The sequence below is a fragment of the Lampetra fluviatilis genome, chromosome 20, assembly GCF_964198595.1.
Source record: "Lampetra fluviatilis chromosome 20, kcLamFluv1.1, whole genome shotgun sequence".
NCBI classification, from domain to species: Eukaryota; Metazoa; Chordata; class Hyperoartia; order Petromyzontiformes; family Petromyzontidae; genus Lampetra; species Lampetra fluviatilis.
This window is the reverse complement of record NC_136294.1, coordinates 1,487,849-1,514,225: the sequence shown is the minus strand read 5'-3', so window position 1 is coordinate 1,514,225 and position 26,377 is coordinate 1,487,849. Positions and strand designations below refer to the sequence as shown.

At 54.9% G+C, this 26,377-nt stretch overlaps 2 protein-coding genes across 3 annotated transcripts in view; both read right to left on the bottom strand.

Moving 5' to 3' along the window:
* LOC144938012 (sulfhydryl oxidase 1-like) overlaps positions 1 to 3,470 on the bottom strand; it is a 30,999-nt gene extending 27,529 nt beyond the window's left edge. The window contains exon 1 of the mRNA XM_078865709.1: positions 3,197 to 3,470. Coding sequence (XP_078721835.1) covers positions 3,197 to 3,470 — 274 coding nt within the window. The remainder of the gene's footprint in view (positions 1 to 3,196) is intronic.
* A 5,161-nt stretch (positions 3,471 to 8,631) lies between these two features.
* Positions 8,632 to 26,377, bottom strand: part of CEP350 (centrosomal protein 350) — a 51,434-nt gene continuing 33,688 nt past the window's right edge. For both annotated transcript variants that reach the window (XM_078865314.1, XM_078865315.1), the window contains 11 exons: positions 25,695 to 25,903; positions 24,879 to 25,037; positions 24,288 to 24,445; positions 22,687 to 22,787; positions 21,667 to 21,743; positions 18,919 to 21,464; positions 16,743 to 16,922; positions 14,826 to 15,152; positions 14,436 to 14,582; positions 13,925 to 14,101; positions 8,632 to 13,273 (listed from right to left, as the gene is read on the bottom strand). In XM_078865314.1, the coding sequence (XP_078721440.1) occupies positions 13,082 to 13,273; positions 13,925 to 14,101; positions 14,436 to 14,582; positions 14,826 to 15,152; positions 16,743 to 16,922; positions 18,919 to 21,464; positions 21,667 to 21,743; positions 22,687 to 22,787; positions 24,288 to 24,445; positions 24,879 to 25,037; positions 25,695 to 25,903 (4,273 nt within the window). In that variant the 3' untranslated portion in view covers positions 8,632 to 13,081. The remainder of the gene's footprint in view (positions 13,274 to 13,924; positions 14,102 to 14,435; positions 14,583 to 14,825; positions 15,153 to 16,742; positions 16,923 to 18,918; positions 21,465 to 21,666; positions 21,744 to 22,686; positions 22,788 to 24,287; positions 24,446 to 24,878; positions 25,038 to 25,694; positions 25,904 to 26,377) is intronic.

The window sequence follows — 26,377 nt, the reverse complement described above, 5'->3', positions numbered from 1 at the left end:
TAGCGAGCACCTTACTGACAAACACTCCGACTGACACACACACTCCGACTGACACACACACCCCGACTGACACACACACACTCCGACTGACACACACACTCCGACTGACACACACACCCCGACTGACACACACACCGACTGACACACACACTGCGACTGACACACACACCCCGACTTACACACACCCAGACTGACACACACACACACCCCGACTGACACACACCCCGACTGACACACACACACACCCCGACTTACACACACCCCGACTGACACACACACACACCCCGACTGACACACACACTCCGACTGACACACACACACTCCGACTGACACACACTCCGACTGACACACACACAACTGACTGACACACACACACACCGACTGACACACACACGCACCCCCATGCGCGCACACCAGGGCTCCACGTCGGAGGCCTTCACCCTCGGGGGGGGGGGGGGGGGGTTGGGGGGGCGACGTGGGGGTCTCGGCTCCCCCAAACGAGACGCGGGAGGGGAGCGGCCGAGCCCCTGAGATGTCCTCCATCCCCTCCCTCCCCCCCCTCCCTCCTCCTCCCCCCCCTCCCTCCTCCTCCCCCCCTCCCTCCCCCCTCCCCCCCCTCCCCTCCCCCTCCTCCCCGGGGCGACCAAACACCGACGACCCCACGGCGTCTCAGCCTCTCCGCTCTCTCCTCCAGCTGCGTGCCCCCCCACCCCCCCCCCACAGAGATCGCGTGCATTGTGAACGTGTCGTTCGGCCCGCCACCACCCGACATAGCCAGCCGAGGGTTTGTCACGTAAAGAAAAGGTGACATACTCTTTTAGTTCTTTCGGTAAAGACACGTAGGTAGAAAGTAAAATATAAAATAAATCACGACGTTTCGGGCGCAACACAAGCGCCCATCATCAGGTGACGCGTCGTGATTTATTGTTATTTTATTTTATACCCACGTGACTTTACCGAAAGAACCAAACAGTATGGATTCCTGCAGTCACGAACGCTTCAAATCAAAAGGTGGCAATTAGTTGTGTGCTGAAGTAGCAGCTAATTGGCAAGTTTGTTGACGGAACTCCGCGGTTGGTTACGTACGGTGCGAAAGAAGTTCAACATAGTACATACATAATACATACAATAGACACCATATATACAACATACGTACCCAGTACATACGACATGCATACATTATACATACAGCATACATACAACCAACATACATACAAAATACAAACATTCATACAAACAACATGCAACATACAAACAACATACAAACAACATACATACGTCGTTGCCCCCAAAACTGCGGCCCACGTCCTCTCAGTTTTCCCCTCCTTATGCTGCCACTCCGCGGCTACTCTCGACCACAAACTATCATCGTCGTCGTCATCATCATCATCATCACCGTGGCCATCATCATCATCACCGTGGTCATCGTCACCGTGGTCATCATCATCATCACCGTGGTAATCATCGTCGTCACCGTCGCCCCTTCTAGCCGTGTCCTGCCCCGGCCCCACTTGTCTCGTCTTCCCACTTCAGCACGAGAGCGCTTTGGCGTCCACTCCCGCGCCTGTGGCTTGACATGGGAGCACCAACTCGCTCCGTTCTTGGAAAGTGGCAGTCAACTTGCTAAGGCACAAGGCTCCTCTGTCGAGGCGGTTCTTGGCCGAGTTCCAATCTCCCCTCCCCCCCCAGAATAAAGAATTCCATCCTTGGGTGAAACTCAAAACGGCGGCAGCTGCTGAGTTCGCTTTTTGAAAGTCGAGGAATGATTTTAATTACAACAGAGCCACAACACATAGAGCCACAACACAGAGCCACACGCAGAGACACACAGAGCCACAACACAGAGCCACACACAGAGAGCCACACACAGAGCCACACGCAGAGAGCCACACACAGAGCCACACACAGCCACACGCACAGAGAGCCACACACAGCCACACGCACAGAGCCACACACACAGAGCCACACACAGAGCCACACGCAGAGACACACAGAGAGCCACACACAGAGCCACACGCAGAGACACACAGAGAGCCACACACAGAGAGCCACAACACAGAGAGCCACACACAGAGCCACACACAGAGAGCCACAACACAGAGCCACACACAGAGAGCCACACACAGAGCCACACGCAGAGACACACACAGAGAGCCACACACAGCCACACGCACAGAGCCACACACACAGAGCCACAACACAGAGCCACACGCAGAGACACACAGAGAGCCACACACAGAGCCACAACACAGAGCCACAACACAGAACCACACGCAGAGACACACAGAGAGCCATACACAGAGCCACACACAGAGCCACACACAGAGCCACACACAGAGAGCCACACACAGAGCCACACACAGAGCCACACACAGAGCCACACGCAGAGCCACAACACAGAGAGCCACACACAGAGCCACACACAGAGCCACACACAGAGCCACACGCAGAGCCACAACACAGAGAGCCACACACAGAGCCACACACAGAGAGCCACACACAGAGCCACACGCAGAGACACACAGAGAGCCACACACAGCCACACACACACAGCCACACGCAGAGCCACACACAGAGCCACAACACAGAGCCACACACAGAGCCACACACAGAGAGCCACACACAGAGCCACACGCAGAGCCACACGCAGAGACACACAGAGAGCCACACACAGAGCCACACGCAGAGCCACAACACAGAGCCACAACACAGAACCACACACAGAGAGCCACACACAGAGCCACACGCAGAGACACACAGAGAGCCACACGCAGAGCCACAACACAGAACCACACGTGCGTTGTTGTAACCCCCCCCCCCCATGCCACCCCCCCCCGGCAGCCTCATCACGTGGATCGATGTCGATCGACCGAGTGTGGGAGGCTGAAGCGCAGTCACACACGAGGCAGCCTCGAGGGTTGTACCCTGTCACCTTTTCTTCTGCACGGTATCCATGCCGCAGCCTGCGTCGCTCCCCCTCACCACCACCACTCAACGCGAACTCCGAACACAGCAGCCATCGTCAGCGCCCGGGATTGAACCCACGCTCTCCTGAGTGCAGGGCGAGGGAGATAACGTCGTCCTTGCCATCCACGGCGCCACTATCTATCGTGACCCGCACGTTACACACACACGCAAACAGACGGACGGACAGACAGAGAGATAGACAGACAGCCAGACAGACAGACAGACGGACCTGTGATGTCTTTGGCCAGCGCCGTCCAGACGGGAGCGAAGTCTGCGCAGTGGCCGCACCACTCTGTGTAGAAGTGGACCGCCCAGGCGCTCGTGGAGTTGACGATGGCGAGACGAATCCCCTCGGCGCCGAGTTCCACCACGGGCCCCCCAGTCTCGTACAGCCCGGCCCGGGAGCCCCCCAGAACAAGTGCAAGCAGCAGCAACAACAGCGGCGGCAGTAACGGCAGAGAGGGGAGCGGTAGCGACAGAGGGGGAGGAGGAGGCGGCGGCATGGGGAGAGAGGCGCGGAGCGATCGATGAGTGCCGGAACTCTTCCGAGTGTTTTACACGGACAGAGGAGAGAGGGGAAGAAAGAGAGAGCGAGAGAGATGACTGTCGGCGAGAGAGAGAGAGAGGGGCTGATAGAGAGGAGAGTGGGGAGAGAGTACAGAAGAGATGACAGTGGGGGGAGGAAGTGGAGAGAAAGGGGCTGATAGAGAGGAGAGTGGGGAGAGAGTAGAGGAGAGAGGACGGTGGGGGGGGCTGGAGAGTGAGTGGAGAGAAGAGAAAGGTAGAGGGATGAGGGGAGCTTGGAGGGTGCAGGAGAGGCGAGGCTGCAGGAGGGAGATCGAGGGGGGGGGGGAGAGAGTAAAGTGCAGAAGCGCGAGAGGGTGCAGGGTGAGAGTGAAATTCCGAGAGGTGAGGGTGAGGAAGTGAGGGAGGATATTGTGGGAGGGAGAATGAATGAGAAACTGGAGGGAAGTGAGGGCGAGGGAGAGTGGAGAGATGTTTGGAGGGAAGGGAGCGTGGAATATCAGAAGGGGGTCGTGAATGAATGATGGGAGAAAAGAGTGAAGGAATGAGATGGGGAGGAAAGTGAAGGAATGAGATGGAGGAGAATGAAAGAATGCGATGGCAGAGTGAAGGAGAGGGAGGGTATAGAAGGATGAAGGAGACACGTATAAAGACACAGATACAGACACACAGACACGCAGAGAGATATCGCAACGGTAGAGAGACACGGGGACAAACAGAAAGACACTGATACACAGATATAAACACAGACAGAGAAACTAAGATAAAGATACCCAGGCAGTGATATGCACACAGATAGACACACACACAGACGGACAGATAGACACGCAGACAAACACAGACAGACAGCGAGATACACAAAGAGATGCAGAGATACAGACAGGAACAGAGAGAACCACCCAGAGACAGACACAGAACCACACACAGAGCCACAGCACCACACAGAGAGACACAGAGACAGACACAGACAGACAGAGAACCACACAGAGACAGACACAGACAGATAGAGAACCACACAGAGAGACACCGAACCACACAGCCGTGGCAGCAGCGCGTTGCACGGAGGCAGAGAGAGAGAGGGGGCACTTGAGTTAAACCGATCTCAGATCGAGTGCCGTGAAATTGCGTTCCTTCGTCACCCAACACGCAACCACGGCAGCCAGGGGCGGCGATGGTGCCCAGGGAGGCAGGGAAGGGGGTCGTGATGGTGATCGTGGGACGGGTGGAGGAGGGGGGAGGTGATGGGGGAGGCAGGGAGGGGGTGGAGGGTCGAGGGTGTGAGTCAATGGGCGCTTCTTTACCGAGTCTATCACCAAACCGTCCTCAAGTAAATCTGATCTCGTGTGACCATACTTCACCACGCCGGTGAGCGTGGGTTGTTAGTAGGAGCGGGTTGGTGGCAGTCGACCGAGGAGGAGGAGGAGGCCCAAGACCGGTCCGGATATCACTGGCGACTGATGTTAGCCGTGCGAACGCACTGAGGACTCACGGCGCAGTCGGTATGCTAAGCACTGCGCCACCGCTCCCCCGCCCACGTGGAGTTTGTTGAACCGCGATTGCAACAAAAATCCATCGGCGTGTCTAGAACATTACCCGGGAATCGTGGAAACTCCTCCAGCAAAGTTGTTGTGCACGCGTGCGTGAGAGAGATGCACATCTCGCGCGACCGAAGGTGGTGAGCCGCCGTGCGACGATCGCCTGGGATCTGGAAATCTAAAACGCAGCGCTCGATCCTGCACGGCCGCGTGGCGGCCCAAGGAGAGAGAACTGCACCTGAGGTGCCTTCTAGCCCCTGGATGGATCATTGCAACGCACGGCGGCTTGGCAGCGGGGGGAGGGGATCCTTCATCCTGGAAGAGTTTGTTTTTATTTGATCAGGTGAGGCCAAGCGAGAGATGCAGTCAGCTCGTTTTCAGGAGCGGCCTGGACATCACAAATGAGAGCCCATCACCTGGGAATCGATGGCAGCAGCCAAATACTCTTAAACGCACGGCTCATCCAGCGGTGGAGTGATCATGACCCACGAGGAGACACGCAGTAGTAGCGCGCACAACGTGAAGTTTTATTCGCACCGCTGCTGTTTATTTTCACGAGACCGCAAGTGTGCAATGGACACACGTCACACGCACCCCCCCCCCCCTTTCACCCCACGTTGTACACACGGCTACACACACTCTTTGTACGCGACATCGACATCACAATAATCATTACATTTGAACATTGGTTTTGTGTTGTCGTCTTTTGTCATTTCATTGTTTCTCGTACGATCGCCCCGCCTCTCGTAACAGCGGCGCCTTGCGATTTGGACACGCGTGGTGTGTCCCCTGTGTGCATGTTTGCACGTATGACGTACAGAATATGTTTGTGGTGGTCACACGCAACAAAAACAACACACAACAACGCAAGTGGTGGGGGAGGAAGCTACGACGCTCACAACAACGAGCAAAAGAGCGTCGGGCTGATAAAACACGGCGAGTCGAGACGGCGACCGCCCCATCACTCCCGGGCACCCCGCTGCCAGGGCGAGCACGTCGACGCTTCAACGTGGCCTCCAAGTGCACCCAGCCTGGCACGAGCGCTGCGAGCGAACGGGTCCGCTCGTTGTGTCCCGTGGTTTCTGCTGTGCAGTCAAAGGCAAAACAAAAAGAAACGCGTTCACAATTTTTTTCAACATTTTAATTATGAACGCGTGACGTCACGTCTATTTAAATTTAGCCAAACAAAAATAAACGCGGATTAGACGATCGCGTGGGACTCGCAGCAGACACGGACCCCCACCCCCACCCCCAGGTCCCACTGTGCAGTCACAGACACACACAGCCATTAAACGCCCCGTGTTACATTTCATTCAAATCCTTCTCGCAAGAATAATGAGGTGGACCAAAGTCGATTGGCCACTTTGCCGTGTCAAGTCAACGCGGAGACGCCGCGTGTGTGCGTGCGGGCACGCTCCGCGCCAGCCACACCACCTCCCCCCCCACCTCGTGTGCCGTGTCGGCCTTAATAGGCGCTCGCGAACAGCACTTGCCCCAACAGTCCGTGAAGGCTATACGGGGGTGTCTGCACTACCCACGTGACACAGGGCGCTCCGAATCATATTCAGACGGAGCTCACGTGGTCCGGGTGTCGCACAAGCGTGTTCACCAATCATCAGGCGCGTGCAGCGTGCACGGGTATTAATCTGCACGCGAACAGAGAGGATCGGTGACTGTGCAAGGAGAGATTTTGGGGGAGGGGGGGGCGCTCGGAGTGCAGTTTTCAAGAAAATCCTCTTAGACGACTTCCCCAACCTGGCACGGCAAAGCGTGCAGACGTCGTGGCCACCCTGGCGCTCGTGCCGTGGGCAGCGCAGCGAGATCGCGTTGTGCCCAACTTCCATTCTCCGTCCCTCTACGCTCACCGTGGAGTGACTCATGCAGCCAGCTATGGCTGCAGAGTTTGGTAGAACATGATGTTTACGTCGTTAATTGTGATCACTGTTTCATTGCTTTTATGGCTTTATTTTGGTGATTTTCGAAAAGTTTTTCGGTTTGGCCATGTTTGTTTGTTGTAGTACAGAGTTAGACTGATGGCCTTAATCTAAGTTGTCTTGTGGTTGTTGTTGTTTGACTTACATCCCACTGGGATTTTTGCACACAGTGTTGGTGTACGGTGCTTTTTCTGCAATATTTTTCTGTCTTTTCTTGGATTTTCTGTTTGCACATAGTCACTTTAAGATGTTTTCTTGTTCATGTTTTTGTTTTCTGTTTGTTGCGGTTGCAGCCGATTCAAGAGCCGAATGGCTCACAGGGCTATACCTAATAAATGAACTTGAACTTGAACCGGGCGATTCGAGCACGGTCAGATAACAGCCCACGAGCTCCCAACGGCGTGGGGACAAGCAGGGCGTTCCTGTCATCCCGCGGTGGGGGTTTTTTTTTACGAAAAACAAATAAAGCGGCGCGTGATGTGCACGAGACGTCGCACAATGAACTTCGGAGCAGCAACGACGCCGCCGTGGCTGATCAATCCACGGTGGACCGGGAGGGAAGATTGCCATTGACGAGCAACTCCAGACAGCGGCGATGACGCGCACCGCAAGCAGTAGTTGAATGGCAGCGTGCGCATTGAACGTGTTCACAGGGTGCACGTCCAGACTCTTCACACCGCGGGGGATAAGGCAGAATACCCCATTAATGGGCATTGTACAAAAAGTTAAATGACTGCCGTTAGTGGAATTGGCTACCACCCCCAAGCACCGCACACGAACCCCACACGAACCCCACACGAACCCCACACGAACCCCAGACGAACTCCATCCGAACCCTAGACGAACTCCATCCGAACCCCAGACGAACTCCATCCGAACCTCAGACGAATCAGCGCTTTCTCTTCGACATCGGGCCCGCGTGTTGCAGACAATCTGACACGAGTTCATGACTTCGACAACCGATAAAAAAAAAACATTTGAACTTTCAGGTGACTTTAAAAGCTGGCTCGGTGTATTGGCACCGCAAGCTGCTTGCCAATGTTGGTGACCGGTGAAGATTGAACGTTGGACAAACGTTGGTCCAACCACACTCCAACTGCGGGACATGTTTACTGGGTAGCGTGCTCTTGAAAGTCAATTGATGAAAGTGCGGAGTCAACGGTGCGCGCACACAAGACAAAGCTCCCCCGCGTAGCCTGGCGCAGAGTGTTGGGGCAAGTGCTGTTAGCGAGTAGCACCTATGAAGGCCGGCACGGCGCACGAGGGGTGGGTGGCCAAAACCACGCTGGGCCGCCTTTGTCTCCCCAGTGGCGATGTTTACTACACACCGAACCGGGTACGCATGAGGCCGAGTCGACCTAGGGGAGGCCCAGGGCCGGTTCAGATAATCGTCACCGGTGTTTACGCGAGCGGTAATCGAACCCGGTTCGCCGGATTCGTAGCGCGGCGCACAAACCGCTATACCTCCGCTCCCCACACGTACGTACACACACGTACACACACACGTACACACACACGTACACACACACGTACACACACGTGGTCTCTATGTTAATTTGTATCAGCTGCGCTTTAATACAGGTGACAAGGCGGTGACGTCACAGGAGCGCAAAGAAAGCCCCCCCGTGAAAGTCGGTCGCGTCAATAACGGAGCTTCAAAACTCGCTGCGTGGCGACACAAACAAAACAGCCGTTTATTTTTTTTTGCATTGCATCCTCCTTCAGTTAAAGTTAATTACTAATAATTAAGATCGGCAATAACTTACGTAGTTATACATATTTTATAGTTAGGATAAGGCGCCCACTTGCTTAAATGACACACGATTAAACGGGCTCAGCGTAATTATGTCCAATGATTACATTATTAATAATAACAGTTATAATTGTGCTTATTATCCCTTGATAAAATACACTATGTACAACAATTGACGAGATTACAACTCACGGATATATACATACACACACACAGAGCTGGCCTCAATACAAAGCGGAATCCAGGCCTTGCGGCCCACCACTCAGGGCCCCCCCCCCTTCCCTGCTCACCAATCACAGGCGCGTGAATCACGTCGTGGACACACCGCACGCGCCGGATGCTGCCGAAACAAGCCCCCCCCCCCCACACGTGATGCACAGCGCTCCCATTCCAACTCTCAAAGAACCCTCGCGACATCGCGCGGGGGGGGGCACGCGCATCACGCAACGTCACGTGGGGAGGCGTTTAGCAAACATCAGGCGCGTGCGGTGCGTCACGACAAATCGTGCGATTGCAACTGGGAAGAGTGGTAAACGCGGGAAGCAGACGCGACCGCAGCGAACGAGATAACTGCAGTCCGAAGCCCAGCTGTAGTGAATCTCGTACACACGCGCGTGTACACACACACATGTATACACACACGTGTACACGGGGGGGGGGGGGGGTGTATTATTGCAACGCGAGAGGGGAAGCGGTCAGGAAGGGAACACCACGGGGACTCGGCACGAGCACAGGGGACGCGTGGACGCGAGTCGAACTCTGCACAACACTGCGTGTTTGGACGGGAGCTGAACGAGATTCAACCAGAACCGGACAAGGGCGGCACTGATGGTCCTAAGCTTGACATTTATACTGCGGATAATTCCAATACCGACCCTGACACCGGCTACATTCTGGTGCGAGATCCTAACCCCGACTCTGCACTCAACACAAACCCTATTCATGTGTCTAACCCAAAGAGCCCACCCCCTAAACCAAACCCCACAGACACAAATCTTGAGCCCGAACCATATTTATGTCCCTAACGCTCGCAGCATTGCAGGCAGCAAGGTTCACAGTGAGGAGGTGTCTGTAATTCAAGAGAGGTCTCCCCTACGTGGTCAAGTGAGGGTGTCTATCAGAAGAGACTGCTTAATAATCTGACGGGGAAAAAAAACATGGATTTCAATGTGTTAGGGCTTGCGTTAGGGTCAACAGTTACGACTGGAATTAAGAGTTGGGTTAAAATGACATTTCAAACCTGCTCGTTTTTGCGCGTAGGTTTCCTCCGGTATGCTCCCCGCTTGTACAAAATATTCGAAACGCCATCAACCACACGAAGCAATGCGGCCAAAATCAATGACGCAGGACCCTCCTGTTAGAGTCCCGAGACGGTGCAGCTCTCCTGAATACCAACAAAGCCTCAAGTTGAATCGTTCATGATTACCATTTAACTTCAACCCTAGCACAAACACTATCCCCCCCCCCCTCCCCGCTTTACACAAAAGTCACAATTTCACACTAGTCCTGAATAAATAAAACAAGAACCCAACATACTTCCCAAAACAAGACTCTCAAACCGAGCGCGGCTGTGATATCTGCGCTAACGCGTGTCCGACAACGCAGTCCCCAGGGTCGATCATTTTTGTCGTACAGAGTTCGAATGGTTGGCGCGTCCTCTTCGGTTCCCAGGCGGCGAGAGGGAATCTCGCCGACGTTCATCGCGCGCTGGAATAGGAGGAGGTCGCGGCGAGAGGGAGGGGGGGGCAACCGAAGTCAGCCAAGCGGTCGTCAGAAAAACTCTCTCATGATTATAATTCAAATTTCGCACACCGACGGCGACGTTTGCTCTGCGTGCGTCATTAAGGCAGGTAAATATATAAAATCGGGAACTCGTTTCATGAGCGCGCTCCCTTTGACGGAATGCGCGCGGAGCACATAAGGTACGCGGCATAACAACAAAAGTAAAAATAATCGTGAATCGCACGCGCTCAGCCGCGCGCAGGCGGTGCAAAACAAGGGCACGGCAATAATAACAATTCCACGTTGGGTGTTTAAGGTTAGGAGTAGGGCTATACACAAGATCGCGATTCCATTGGCCGACAATGGAGGCCACCCCCCCGCCCCGGCACTCGCGACAGACCACAGCCTGCGGCGACGGGCCGAGCGGTCGGCGCGCCGTGCCAGAATTTATGACGTGCCGCGAATTCTATCACAGAGCCGCTGAAAGCAATCGCTCAGCATTTACTCGGCGATATCGCTGTAGCGAATGGGAGATTCTCACACACACGGCCATCCCCCCCCCACCGCCTCTCATCCCCTCCCCAACTCTCTTTAAGCCCACTTGGCCTATAGAGGAAAGTGCCGTTAGCGAGCACCTATTAAGGCCGGCACGGCACGCGGGTAAAAGGTCGAGGAGTGGCCCACAGCACAAGGCCCATCATCGTCTCCCCAGACCTCACCGTCGCCTCCACGATTTCAGGCTGAGTGAACCTACGAGGAGGCTCGGGCGAGGTGCAGGTCACAACCCACAGCGTCGACGGGGTCGCACCACTGCCGCGCAGCCCAATTCCCACTCACCCACCCACCCACGCACGAGAGGTAAAGTGTTCGGGTAAATTCTAGCAGCAGAACTTAATTAAGGCATAATCTCCTTACTCACCCACGACAAATCAACCACCTCGAAAGTGCAACATCAATTCATTACCAGACGAGCAATGTTCGTTCAATTCTGTTGTTGTAGTAGTTGTTCTTGTTTGTTAACAGCATCTGCCGGCAACACACGTTGCTTCCGCGTCCGACGGAGCGGCGCGTCTCGGTGCTGCGATGTGCTTTTGTCCGAGCGCGGCGGTGCCGTCTGGACATCGCTCCAAAGCGTCGTGAGGGCTTAGCTTTTACCCGGGTTACACCACATCCAGTAGACATCCTCTCGCTCCGGCTGTGCTGGCTACGGGTCACGTGCCACCTCCTCCGGTCTATGACCAACGAGCCGGGAACATGATTCAAGCGAGAAATGAAGCCCTGCACGTCATCGCGAGTCGAACTCTATTGCACAGTCCACCCCTTTAACAAACGCACGCACGGACACAGCCTCCTGCAGTACTATGTACAGGAAGTCCAAACTAACTTAAGTCCGATTTTGCATTACGCTTTAGTGGTTGTGGTTTTATCCCTTTCCGTGTGTCCACGTACAGCAAGAGCATGGGCAAGGAAGACGGGAACATTGGGAAGAACGAAAGGACCAGTCTGAAGAGGGGAAGAACAGTGGGAACGTAAGGGAATTGAGAGCGGAAGCTTTGGGGGGGGGGGGGGCCAGAGAGAGAGAGTCAATTGGAATTACGACCTCCGAGCACTGGGCCACAAACGAGTCCGGAAGTGCGTTTCCCTGTCACGCAGCAGCGGAGCAAAAAATGAGATGCAAATGAGCGCTCGCAGGAGACCGGATAATCCGCGGCAAGCTCAGCAAGCGGCAGCAGCAGCAGCGGCAGTCATCAGGGAAAGGACTTAATGCAAACTCAATCAGCAAATGTGTCCTGTTCGGGAATATACGCGAAATCCAATTGTGAATGTGAACGTCAAGATGCCGAGTGGGTGCAGTGGCGGCGGCACTGCGCGGGTTAGCGGAACGAGCTGTGAAGTCGGCGAGTCCCGAGTTCGATTCCCGGTCACGGCCAACATCAGCGCTGAGAAATATCTGAATCTGAACCTGTCCTGGGTCAGTCTACCTCCGTTCACCAGCCCGCACCGACCAGCGTGAAGTACGGTCGAATAACCCCCATGATCAGTACAACGTCGCGAGTCCTTCATAGAGCAGTGGATTGGCCAAGCGGCAGTACATTATTGCGTATTATTATTATGTAATGATGCATAGGGTCTAACCTCACGATCCAAACATCACATCACAATCCATGACCTTCAATTACTTTAGATTCGCACAATTTGTTCGCGTAGACTCTGCTGCCAGGAGGGGCGCTGCTTCACCACAAAGGTAAACAGAAGACAGTAACTTCAACCGCCGAATCGTGACGAACGCAGCCCAACTTAAAGAATGAGACGATCGCAAACCGCTGGATGGGAAAAAAAATATTTCGAACGTAATCGGCATCGTGCAGCAGTGGTGGGAAACACATTTCCGGAAGAAAACGCAGCCTGGCCCCCCCCCTCCCGAACCCCAGTGTTCCAACGCTGGTCTCTCAAGAATCAACAAGTTCAACCCGCGGACAGGGTACGACGGATGAGTGGGTGTCACAAGGTCGAGGTGGTGGTGGCGGCGGCGGCCCGTGGAAACACATTTCCGGATGCAAACGCAGCTCAGTGTTCCAGCTCTGGTCCTTCGGGACGACAAGTTCGACCGACCCCATGACAGGGTCCAACGGACGAGCGGGGCGTCACCGGGCGGCGGTGTTGGAAGTGGTGGTGGTGGTGGCTCGGAAGGCGCGGTTGTCATAGATCTGTGAGAGTGTGTGAGCCGTGTCGGCGAGCAGTGCCTCGAAGATGGAGTCCACGGCCTGCATCTTCACCTCCAGCTCGTCGTCCTCGTAGCTCACCCACTGCGGCTCCTCCTCGTGCAGGTCTCGCGCCTGCGGGGGAGGGTGGACGCGACGTCAGTGAGGGTGGACACGATGACAGGGTGGACACGATGGGAGGGTGGACCGAACAGGAGGCGGGGGTTCAATGGAAGAGTGTGGACGTGAGAGGGGGGCGGTGGAGGGGAGAGAGGGTGGACATGACAGGGGCGAGGGTGGATATGAGAACGGGAGAGGGTGAACCGCGTCAGAAGTACTGGCGCTGTGAACACCGACAAGAGAAGAGAGAATGAGAAGGTCGCGGTGGGGGAGGGGGGAGCTGCCTGGCATCAGCCCTTCCCACACAAACCACGTGGATGCGAGCATCAGCCCTGACCCGATTGCACTTGGCCAGCCAAACACCAGCACTACCTCTAACCCTGAACACCAAACCTGCCAGTTAGATGCAAGCTCTAACCCACGAACCAAGTAAAGACCAGTTCTAACCCCTAACCCCACGAGGCAACTAAACACCAGTTCAACATTTTCATCAAACAACTAGATTGTCACAAATTGTCACCGTGAGAGTCCAATTTAAATCGACGGAGCCAAGCATCAATCCGGTGCCTGACGGCAGCGCAGCACCAAGAACGCGAGCCTCCCGGCTAAGGACAGTACGAATTAACTGCCCGACCCCGTCACGTCTGCTGTGACGGCGCGTCTCACCAGGATGATGTCGACACGGTCGCGCGATTTCTTTCCCCACTTGACGGCGCGTGGGAGGTCGGGCTTGCGCCCTCCGATTCCCGGCCCGGCGGTGGCGATGTTGGCGGCATTGGCGTCTCCAGCCGCACTGCCCTCAAACAGCCCTAGCGAGCGCAGCACCTCCGTCTGGATCAACGTCTGGGATGGGTGGGAGGGAGCGAGCGAGTAGCGAAAGACAGACAGGAGGATTAACGTGATGGCAGACAAACGTTAACGATCGTCGTCATCGGCCCCGATCTATCCGCTCCACCGCTGAACAATTCACGAAGCTCGTGCACCACGAGTCCATCTCGTCGGTTCCACCTCCGCGACAAGACGTCCTTCCGTGGGGCGCGTTCCCCCCCCTCCACCCCGTTTGGCTGCCGCTCCGTCGTTAGTCCCGACCGCCGGCCACTGTAGCGGAGAGCTAGAGTTACGTCCGCCGCGGAGACGGAGCGAGGATCCGGGCTGCGTAGATCGTAGGGGTTCTCACCGCGATCTCGTTGTCGCTGTGCACGCCCCCGATGCGCCAGAGGTAGAGCGAGGATCCGCGGCGAGGTTTCATCCAGGGCGGGCGGTCGGTGTTGGGGTCGTCGGCGTGCAGTTCCATGAACACCTCCTTGGTCAGGTCGAATACGGACTGTGGCAGAAATTATACAATTGTACCGTAAGATGACAGTGGTTGAAATAAAGAGTGGGGTTGTCATTATTACAAGTGGCGGTGTAGTTATGGTGACAACAGAACAAGAGTTGGGGTAGTGATAGGTCGGCCTGGTCTTAGCTGGGCTGCAAGGGCAACCTTCGCTGCCCCAACACAGTGCTGGACCGCATGCTACGTGCGATGCACCCATCGCACCCCGGCCCCCCCTCCCCGCCCACGCACCTGCTTGTAGACGCGGCGGCTCACACTCTCGATGTCCTGGCCCCGGCAGTCGGCACCCAGGTAGGAGCGCGGCGCCGTGACGTGGCGCGCGTTCTCTCCCAGCTCCGTCAGCTTGTCCAGCTCGGAGAGAGCGGCGCCCACCAGCGCCGCTACCTCGGCGTGCGAGTGCGGCACGGCGAACAGCGCCTCCTCCTCCTCTTCCTCCTTTGCCCTCTCTTCCTCCTCCTCCTCCTTGGCCTTCACGTCGACGATGCGCCCGGCCGTGGCACCGACCGATTCCGGAGAACCCGGGCGACCCCCTTCGCCGAACCGCACGCCCCGAAGGCTCTGCGAGGGGGAGCGAATCGCACGTCCGGATGTTGAGACTCAAAATCATGATCACGATCATTCTGAGAATCCCGACTGCAATGATGCCGGTGCAATGGTGAGCATGCCGGATTGGCAATCCGGAGGTCGCAGGTTCGATTCCATTTCCCGGCGCGGCAGTTGGAAAGTTTCTTAAATAACCCTCCCCTCTGCCGCCTCCGCCTCCCCAGCAGTATAAATGGGTACACCGCAGTCAGATGATATTTACATCACTTGGCGGGGTAAAGTGTGGGTACTCCCATCTATTACACGATGTCTGAGCGGTGCGAAAATAAAGGCCAAAATACCCACAGGAGGGGCTCTCTACGAAGCACATCGTGGCGGCAGCGCTAACGCAGCAACACCGATGTCCTCTACTACGCTCACCACCCGGACGAGGGCCACGTCACATGGCCCGGACCGTGGTCAGCGCGGCCGGTTGGCGAAGGCAGGTTAGCACATACGTGGAAGCGCCGAAGTTACAGAACAACAATGGATTGTGCTCCACCGCCCACCGCTGCCCACCACAGAGGCCCACAGCTGCCTCTGACCACCTGCTTGCGTACAGTGGGCGCCCATACAAGCACCATGCAGGCTCGACCCGGCTTAGCTTGTGGAGTCTGGCAACGTCGGGCCCGTTTCGGGCGATTTTGTTCACCGGAGACACATTCACAGCGGGCGCTTATTGATCCGACGCTCATTTCCGCCGAGTTATACGAATCTCTTTTGTTTTATTCTGCCGCGTTTTTTGTCTTCACAGGAAGAAGCCATTTCCGGAGCCAAGAGGAATCGATCGGGAACTCGGCGTTCACTTTGCAGAGATATGGCTGCTGCCTACTCACGGCCACTTACATCCAAGATCCGCGTCTCACTTGCCAATACCAAAATATAAAAAGGCCAAAAGAAGAACACACGGCACACAACCGGACTTGAGTCTTAGCAAAAAAACCACGGGCGTGGCGGCCGCCAGCGATTAATCCGGAATCTCAAACGTATCGAGTCGACACATTACAGTCACAACGCTCGATAAAACAAAACACGGACAGTACGAAACATTTTATCATCATCGTCATCATCAGCCATTATCAATCCACTGCTGGCAGAAGGCCTTCCCCCAAGTCGCCGCTACCTCTTAGAGAATAGTTTTTTTTCTTGTTCTGACATGGGTTGCACGTAAATAATTGTCGGTGTTTTTGTTCTTGTTGGTTTGCACATTCCCTCCACCCTGCCATGTCCTGTAACTGATGCCACTACCGACAGCCCAAGGCTGTGGCTGTCCTTCTATCGCAGAGCTGCTTAGCTCAATGGGGCCTGCAGTAAGTGGGTACCAAGACACAAGTGAAGTGCATATAATGATGTCAAAACATTAAATTTAATGTATTTTTTGTGGGCACGGTTGAACCAAAAAACCCGAACAACCTGCTCACGGATAATCGCGAGTAACTGCCACTACAAGTTTGCTTTGATATGGCGCTCTCAATGCAATGCGTCAACGGGTCCTTTGCCAACAACACTCTGAGCTAAAACACTCGAACAGCACTGGTGCAGCAAGACGACTTCATTGCCTCCCACCTGCTGCTGCTGTTGCTGCTGCCGCAAGGCTCGGCGATTGCTGCTCAAGCCAAAGTCCTCGTCGAACCAGTCCTGGTCGTCCTGCAGAAGGCCGGCCTCCAGCAGCGCGCTGCTCAGCCGCATCTGGGCCAGCGGCGTGCTGAGGTCTTCGCTCGAGTCCAGGTCGCACTCGGGGCTCACCTGGGCACAGGAAGGTTAGCCAGGTGAGAGCTATTGGGAGCCGCGATGGCGAGATGGTAACTCCCTCGCCTGCCATGCAGAAGATCGTGGATTCGATCCCGACCCTGACGACTGTATATTTGGAGTTTGCATTTCTCTCTCCACGTCATCATGTGGATTTTTCTCCTGGCCCTCCGATTATTCCCTCCACATTTAGATTCCCACGTGATAAGCCACTTTGTTGCGCTACCATTTGTGGCCAGGTCGCTTGTGAAAAAAGAGCTGTAAATCTCAGGGGGCCTTACCTGGTAAAATTAAAAAAAATGTTTATTTAACCTCTCACTTAGGTCAGGGGTGGGGAAACCTTTTATTTTCTGAAGGCCGAATAAGATTTCAATGCAAAGGCCCTTACTTTGACAGAAGTGACTGAGGAGGCAAATATGAAACACATAGATTTGGGAAGATGAACACTATTGCCCTCGAGTACTCGATTAGTGCAGCTCAGTTGCTTGCAGTGATGGACGTATGTATGTATGCATGCATGTAGAACTTCTTTCGCACCGTACGTAGCCAACCATGCCAATCAGAGGTACGGACTACTATCATTTGCAGGCCATTTCGAAGTGGTAAGCCTCACACACCCGTGGACAACAGCTAATAAGGTTGCAGGCCATATCTGCCCCCCCTGGGCACGAGTTTCTCTACCTCTGACCAAAGGTAAAAAAAAAACCTCATCGTAATATTTCTCCGTGCAAAATCGAAATAAGTGTTAGCGCTACCTGGTGGGGGAAACGCGGCATCACGCCCAATGCGGAGAGTGACCGGGGCAGCGGAGGACTACACGTCCCTCGCGTGCATGGCTGTTTAGTTGACAATTGTCGTGAATTTTTAGAAATCATGAAAATTCACCAGCGTGAGATGTAAAAGCAAACAACAAGAGCTCTTATTTTGTAGATGCCCACCCCGGGCAGCATCTTCTGAGCTGTCCCACACAAAAGAAGGTGTCAGTTTTGTTGCCAGATAAAAGGGTAAAAAACCAATTATAATATTTTGCTACTGGCAAAGGAGGTTCTCCAATGGTGTCCCACACTAGTTTAAAGGCTTGTTATTGAGGAACTAACGATACATATCGACATTCTGGCGTCGCTGCTGTGGTGTGACGTGCTTCAGAAGATGATGTCACTCCATCAAAAGTCTATTTATGACCCCCATAGTCTTTAACTTCCCTCTCCCACGTCGCTCTTAAAGCTGCCCACTCATCATTGTGCAAGCTCGTTGGCCCGCTGACGCAAAGCGTCACGACAAATGCAGAGGCACTTCCTCATCCGTCCTGTGTGTGAACGCCCCCGCTGCCTGTTTTTAGAATACGGGTGGACATGAAGAGTGGCCGGAGCGCAAGAGGTAATATTTTTAATGGATTAGGGCTATAAAGTAAATTTTTATAAATTGTAAGCGACTCGAGATGGACTTCCCAGAAGAAAGCCTCGGATGAAGTATTTTAATTTGTTAACAATGAAATAAAATAAATCATCTGGCGTCCTTCAGGGGTGGAAGGAATGAATCACCCACTGCCACCGGCGAATTTAATTGCCGCGATTCAAGTTCACCATTCAATCCAAGGATCGATTCATTTGTTTACCACCGCGATGGGTGGCAGCACCTCCAGTGGCTGCGAGAGTGACAATCACCCATTGCTGTACAGCTCGTACAATATCGAAACACCTCCGATTCTTCTCATACGTGCAATTCGACGCCTAGTAAGCTTACGAATTGATATTAATGAGACCCCGTTTAAGCATCGGTGGCCGGAGCCGGGAAATCGAACCCCAGGGTCTCAACGGTGCTCGAAATCTCGAGCCAAGGGGCCACACAATGCGACACATTAATTCAAAGAGTGTCGCCCCGATCTAGATTCCTTCGAATCGAAACTACGGATGGAATTTGCATTTAAACGTTAACTGGGCTTAGTGTCTCCCGGCACCGGCAGCGCGTCGCTGCTGTCGCCAGCGTCGCTTACCGGCCTCGCGGTCGGCTCCGGCGGGAAGGCCCTCTCCGTCTCGAAGTCGATCCCCCCCTGCGGTCCTGGCCCGCTGCTCTGCGCCCTCGAGTCGTCGTGTCCGGCGAAACCGTTGTCGAGCCGTGGCGGCTGAGACGGCTGCGGTGGTGTCGCCGGCTCCAAGAGGGTGTTTGCCCGGGCGATCTTATCATTCCGCGCCTGCCGCAGCTGCAGATACTGGTCGAAGACTTCCGACACAAACTTGCCGACGAGTCCGTTGGCGACTGTGTCCGCGTTGTTTGTTTTGCGTTCGTCTTCCGGCTGTTGCTGCTGCTCTTCCTGCTGCAGTTCCTGTTGCTTCTGCTTCTCTTTGTCTTCCTGCTGCCGTTTCTGCTTCAGCAGCTCCTGTTGCTTCTGCTGCTCCTCCTGCTTCTGCTGCTGCTCTTGCTCCTCCCGCTTCTGCAGCTCCTCCTGCTGCCGCAGCTCCTCTCGTTGCTTCTCCAGCTCCGGGTGTTGCCGCCGCAGCTGCTCGCAAGTCCCCTCTCTCAAGGGCACGGCGTCGGTCCTCTGTGCCTGCAGGCGGCCCTTCTCCCTCGCGAGCATGTCCAGCAGGGGCGTGTAGAGGGACTGATCGTCGGGCGCGTACGGCGCCAGCCAGGACGGCTGAGCATTTTCGTCGGCGTCCGAAACCGAGACGACGCTGCCAACGCTTGAGCGGCGACTGACGCTTCCTGACGGGGTTCCTTTCGAATCCTCACCGTCAGGGGCGGACACGCGGCTGTACATCGATCTGTCGTCATCGTCGTCTTCGTCATCGTCGTCGTCGCGGTGGTCGTCTCCGGCAGGCTTCGCAGCTACAGACAGGTCCACGGGAACGCCGACCGTTCCTGCGTCTTGCGGCGCCGCGGCCTCCGTTCTTGAAGACTCGTAGATTTTTTGACGATCAACGACCGCTCCTGAAATCTTGGTGACGTCCACGTCACCATCACTGCTGACAATAGCTGTGCCCACACGACTGTCCGCGACAACAGACGCCGCTGCCGCTGCTGCCGCTGCTGCCGCTGCCTCTGCGACGGCTGCTTCAGACACCTGCTTGAGCGCTTCGGCAATCACGCCATCGACAAATTTAGCGACCTCAGCGAACAGCTGCTCGCCGAGCTGGATGCCGGCCAATGGGTCGTCCTGATCGCTGCTCGTGGGGCCCGTGAGCTCGGACCGAGCGGGCGATGGCAGTGGCGATAACGGCACCGGCTCTGAGTCTCGTTGCTCGTTCTCATCCTTACCGGGCTCCTGGCTCGGCGACCTTGGGCTGAGGAATCGCCACGTCTCCGCATCCATGTCGCCCTTCCGGCTGGCGGTCTCAGCCTCGTCCCGTGCCGTCTGTCCGGTCTCGACACTTTCCGCTTCGTCGAAGGGCAGGTTCATGTCGTGGCTCTTGGGAGAAGAGACGCTCTCAAACGTGGAAGTGGACTTCATGAGCAAGCTGCTGATGTCCGAGGCGTCGGCGGAGGAAAAGTTGGAGGAGAATTCAAACTCCTCCGAGTCGGAGAGATCCCCGTCCAACAATGACTTCGGGATCATCTTTGCATCATTGGTAATGTTCGGCAGAGCAGAGTCTGGTGTCGTTCCGGCATCGGGTAAAATGTTACGAATCACGGTTCCGCGAGGCTCTTGCCAAAAATCCACCGACCACGATTGGGGAACAACGTCCGGACCGTTAGGCACCTGCACCTCGTCGCCGCTCTCGCACGTCTGCGATGCCGTCGTGTCGACGACCATCGCGGGCAGCTCGTCTGCGACGAGACCCGACGACTGCGCAAGCAGCTCCATGGCGAAGCCACCAAAACCACCGACCCCCGATGCAAGCACCGCCGAATTGCCGCCGCGGGAATCGCTCGCCGATGTCACATCGTCTCTGTGCGTTTCCACGGCGCCACCAGAGCCGATCGGTACGAGATCGTGAACTTCCCAGCAGGGTGGAGCGTCCACTGCCTTCTTCACCGCCGTCTTCACCTCATCACCGTCATCTTGACGTTCGGTCGGCCGGCTCACGTGTTCGCTCTCACCGAAGCAGTCTGGAGTTTGCAACGAAAGGCCAACGTCGCCGCCAACGGCTTCTGGCGCGATCGACTCGTCTGCAGACGACGCCACCTCCGATCCCTGACCCAAGCCCTCCGAGTTTCCGGCCACGCGTCCTGAAGGAGGCTCGTCGCGCAAGTTCTTCGCCATCGGCACGGCGCGGGCGTCGGAAGGGCCAACGATGTCGTCGTCGTCCGGCAGCGAAGAGGTGGACGACGTTTCCGCTGCCGGATTGGCGAATCGACCGGCGGACGAGTTCGGGGAGCTTGGCTCGGCAGGTTCGAAAGTCGAGTTGTCGTGGACGGAAACGCCGAGAGGCGGGGTCGGCGAGCCGGCATCAGGCGAGGGGACGTCATCGCGCCGAGCAGCGGCGCTCGGCACGGGAAGCGAGCCGGACATCTCCTCTCGAAGGCTCGGCCGTTCCGAGAGGTCATCGCTCGGCGCGGAGCTGTCTTTGGATGCTGATATCGCCAGGGAAGAGAAGGACCCTGAATAATAAGAGTGCAGCGGTCAGGGTACACATCGATGGGCACACATCGGGGAAACAAAATAATAATATTTCTGCATTATCATTTGTACGTAAAAACCCTTGCTAACTGGCCCCCATTACAAGAGGCTTAATAATAATCGTAACATTTTCGGTAACAAAAAAATGCACGTGTGTGCGTGGGGGAGCATCAGTGACCTCACCTTGCTCAAACGAGGCGGTATGCGTTGCCGTAGTCTCCGCTTGAGCAGAGCTCCCATTCGCTGGCTTCGTGTCCAGGCTGCATGGAGTAGAAAAAAGAATCGATATATTACATCATCATGACCATCATCAACCAAGATCAACCCACGAGCAGTCGCCACCTCTCCCACGGTCTCGCGACGTAACGATGGCCCTAACAGCTGCACGCGAGCTCACCTCGTCGTCCATCACCTGCGTGGTGGACGCCCCGTCGGGCTAAGGGTTATCTTTATCTCCCACCCCGTCACTGTTGTTGACCACAGGGCCATCGTCGCTTCCAGCGACGCGCCGCGCCCAAGCCAACTACTAACTCTTTGTCACCCGTTATACGTTGCACACGGCATAATAATACAACACAATGCCATTGCAATGTTCTGGAATATACGATATTTTTACACATTTACAATATTTGTCAAAATGTATGTCAATGGTCTATTGCAGGTCTGGGATGTTTGCCTCAATCATTTTTTTTATAAAGAGTGACTGCCTTTCTTCCACAAACGAGTTCACAAACACACAGTGTGCTAACCACTGCCCCACTGCTCCTGCTCTCAGTGTCAAAATTGGAGGGTAAATGACTAAAGAATCTTACCTGGAGTGCTTGCTGCACCATCGCTCTTTTGAAAGGGAAGACAGATTCCTATATGTTGTGGTTGTGTGTGCGAGTGTTACAATTCCTCGATGCTTTTAGGGTTTACGTAGTCCATGGGCCAGAGCAGAAACCGGTACCGTCTAAGGTAGCGATTGTTTAGTCGTGCCAATTGAGTTGTGCAGCCAGTACGAGTGAATTACTTGATAACCCCTTTCATTTCAAGTGGTTGCCACATTATTCACCGTCATTGGCGATAGAACGAACTTGCAACTGCTGAAGTTGTGCCCCCGCAGATGGTACTGACAAAAGTGACATATCTCTGGCGTGGGCTCATGGATGAAAAGGAATGGGACAGGGTGTGTGACCGGTGTCGGACAGAGCGGGGCCCTACTCGAGCGAGCTGTGGGTCCTGGCGTGTGGCCGCAAGGATGGGTGAGGTTCCTTGCTGTTCTCGAGCTCGCCCTGTGCCTTGCAGATAAAGGTGTCATAGGCCTGGGGGGAGGAGAACGCAGACAGGACGCAGACACGCGGACGCACAAGAACGTTCACACAGGCACACACGTAGGGGGATAGCGACGCATGCATCCGGCACACACATAGGGATAGCACACACACACAGAAAACACGCGGACAGATACACACATGCAAAAGTACGGGCACGAAGGTAAGGACGTGCACACATAAGAGACACATAATTAGTCGCATGCAAATGCGACGACACACATACGTACTTCAACACAGATACAAAGACAAATAACCCCCGTGTATCACGACTGTACTGTTATAGCATATGTACCGTCGCGGGAAGCCCATTGAATATGGAGCTGAACAGTTCTTGGAGCCCTTACTGCTGCGATAAATTAAACCTATATCCATCCAATCTGTCGAAGTTGCATGCAATGTTTCTTCGCGCACGATCGCGGGGGGCCCGCCGTTTTGCCTTTGGACGAGCCAAGCGCGAAAGTTGCTGCTGCGAAGCAAACGTCACGCGGCGACAATGAAGGTCGGTGGCAGGCGTCCGATCTCGTACATTCTATTTACTCCCACGCCGGATGAATGGCGGTGCATTTCATTAATTCACGAAATCACCTTAAATCCTGGCATCTAGGACACTTTTCATGTGAAAAGGATGAAAAAAGGAGACGCTTCTACAAAACGTGAAATGTTATGCCCGAGCTGAACAACAAAGCACTTGGAAGGGGCCCCACAGGTTTTGTTATTTTTATGCTAAGCGCGATTGCATTGTGCTCTTATTTATTTTGTCAAACGGTTCAAGTTGAGGAATGCCACGTATCTCGCATCCAACGTCCCTTTCGTTTAGTCACGAAGCGTGGTATTACAGAGCTGCACAAGGAGCTGTGAAAGCGCATTAAAGCAATTACAGCTATGCTAAAAATACTAAATGAAGTTCCAATTTTAGTATACGTTTATCTCTTTCCCCAATGTTATACCGATTGTGCCATCGGCGTTTGGTCGTGAAAATACGCATCTGTTTGGACCTCTTGCAGAGCAGTGTATCACCCTGTGTTAGAGAACGTAGGGGGGGCAGCAGTAACGTTTGTCACGTGATGATCAAATCGATATTTTCAGAACTGAAATCTAACTAAAATTAAGTCACAAACAAATTTTTATATGATGGGGGGTTTTTTTGTACAATCATTGGTGGCTGGGCAGAGCCCCTCAACTTGCTACACTTTGAGAATGCGGATTAACCACAGGCGGCTCTCGCCTCGATTCCAACACGGCCTTTCAATGGTGCCAGCTCCGTGCTATAACCTTTTCTTTCAATTCCAATTGCGTTATTGTAACGATGCATGAACAACGTATAAAACTCACAAGCGTTGGGCCGCCCGCCAGACCAGTTCTCCTCGCTTCAACGTGCCAGAAAAAAAAACCCGGGGCGGACTTTACAGACAACGTAGGAGGCCGGGCTCCTTCTAATGATTGAGCCGCCCCCGATGCCGGCAAGGTATCGACGGCTCCTGGTCTGACCTGCAGCTGGAGGCGCAGGCTCGACTCGTGGGCTCTGAGCCGCTCCCTGGCGCGGCGACGCTGCTCCTTCTGCAGCCGCTCCACCATCATCTTGCGGCGAGCCAGCTCGTCGCGCAGCGCCACGATGCGCCCCTCCACCTCGCTGGAGCACTCCGACTCTGCGGACGAAGCCAACGGGGGGAGAGAGCGAGCAGAGGTTTGGGTTGAGGGCGACGGTCGGAGAGGAACGTTAAGAGCGATGATACACCGCTGCGGGGGGTCTGTAAGATGAGTACCACTTGGCGGGGAAGTCAACAGCAGTTGTGGAGATTTGTGCCCCCCGCCATACAAATGTGGAATTCCCACCGCAGGTTCAGGGCTGTCAAGAGGAGCTGAGCAAGACAGGCGATGACCAATAGAAGCACCGGGATGGAGACAAAGAGGCAGGCCGAGCAAAGGTGTTTGTTCAAAGCGGCGAACCAGGAAGTGAACGATTGCGGGTAGCGGACGCGGAGGTGATGGCCTGGGACAGGGACGAGTGAGGAAAGAGAAGCAGGTGGAGGGTGGAGGGAAGCCAGCGGGAAGAAGAGGAAGGAGGAGAGCGGCGCTCACCGGACGCAGTCCTGATGGACAGGGACCATTCGGAGAGGTTGTCGGTCGCTCGCCACGACTTGTCTCGGAGGTTGTCTCTCTCGGTGTCTGCGTTGGACACGGAGCGCACGGAGCTGTCCCTGGGCGTCAGCGTGGGGCTGCTGGAGACGGCAAGCAGGACTGCGCACGCACACAACGGACCAACACCGTTTCAATAACATTGGACAACAAAAGCCGGGCTTGAAAAGCACCACCACCGGGCTAATCTATTTGATCACATCCCTGAGCCGAGAGTGGAATGTCCACGTTGCTCAGGCGGGGGAGAGTTTATTCCACCCTTGACTTCCCCACAAGGCGAACGTCTCATCTACGCTGTTTAACCACCACGGTTAACAACGTCCACTAACTAATTCAACTCGACAAATGGCGACGATGGGACAGGCACACGTAGGGGGTTAAGAGCCCACCACAGCACCGCTAGCAGGAAGCTATGCTATGAAAACTAAACTATAATTTATTCTACCAGGTAAGGCCCACAAAGCAAAAAAGCGACCTGGCCACAAATGATCGTGTAACAAAGTGGCTTATCGTCCGGAAATTTACATCGGCCAAATACTCTAAACACATGTTTCTAAATGTGGAGGGAATATCGGTGGGTCCCAGAGAAAAATCCACGCGACCACGGGGAAAGAGACATCCGTACTCCAAATATACAGGAGTCAGGGTCGGAATCTAACCCACGATCTCCTGCATACCAGGCAAGGTCGTTAACACCATGGCGCCGAAGCCGGTGCCGACGCCGGACGTAACCCCCGGTGGCTGCCCGCCGCCACTCACCTTCGCGCTGCGAACTCGGCGGTGTGGCGCCCAGCGGCGCCCTCAGCCGCCCGTTCTGGCGCCCGCGGTCTTCGTGCCGCGAGCGCACCGCCAGCCGCTCGATGTTGCGCACCTCCTCCTCCTCCGTGTCCAGCCGCTGCTTCCACAGCAGCAGCTCCTTGGCACGGCGCCGGCGCTCACGCAGACGCTGCTCCCGCTTTGTCAGGTACCTGGGGTGGCAGCGACAGCGGATTGAGGATGGTACACCTACTTGCTCAAAACGATATACGTTACAAAAACAATTGGAACTGTTGATTGTTTCACGTTCCCTTCATCTCAGTAATCGACATCAACAACCAGGTTCTAGTGATCCTCTTGATCACTAGGCACACAGATTTTATACAGCCTGCACAGTTTTGTCCAATGGCAATCCAATCAAAGTGTTTAATTCTAAAATATGGAAGAAAAAAAACTAAGTGAAAAATTCAATTGAATATGTTTTGTGTGCACCATCGTTGGTGAATGTGCTTATACCCAGATTCATCACCACTGGCTGAATTCTGGCTTCGAACCCATGATCTCAGCCATTCTTGCTCACCGTCTGTGAACTCTCTCAGCCACCCAGGCCACCTCGATTTTGATGATATTTTATAAACATTTATATGAGCATTAGCCGTGCCGCACGATAACTCACGGCTGGTAAC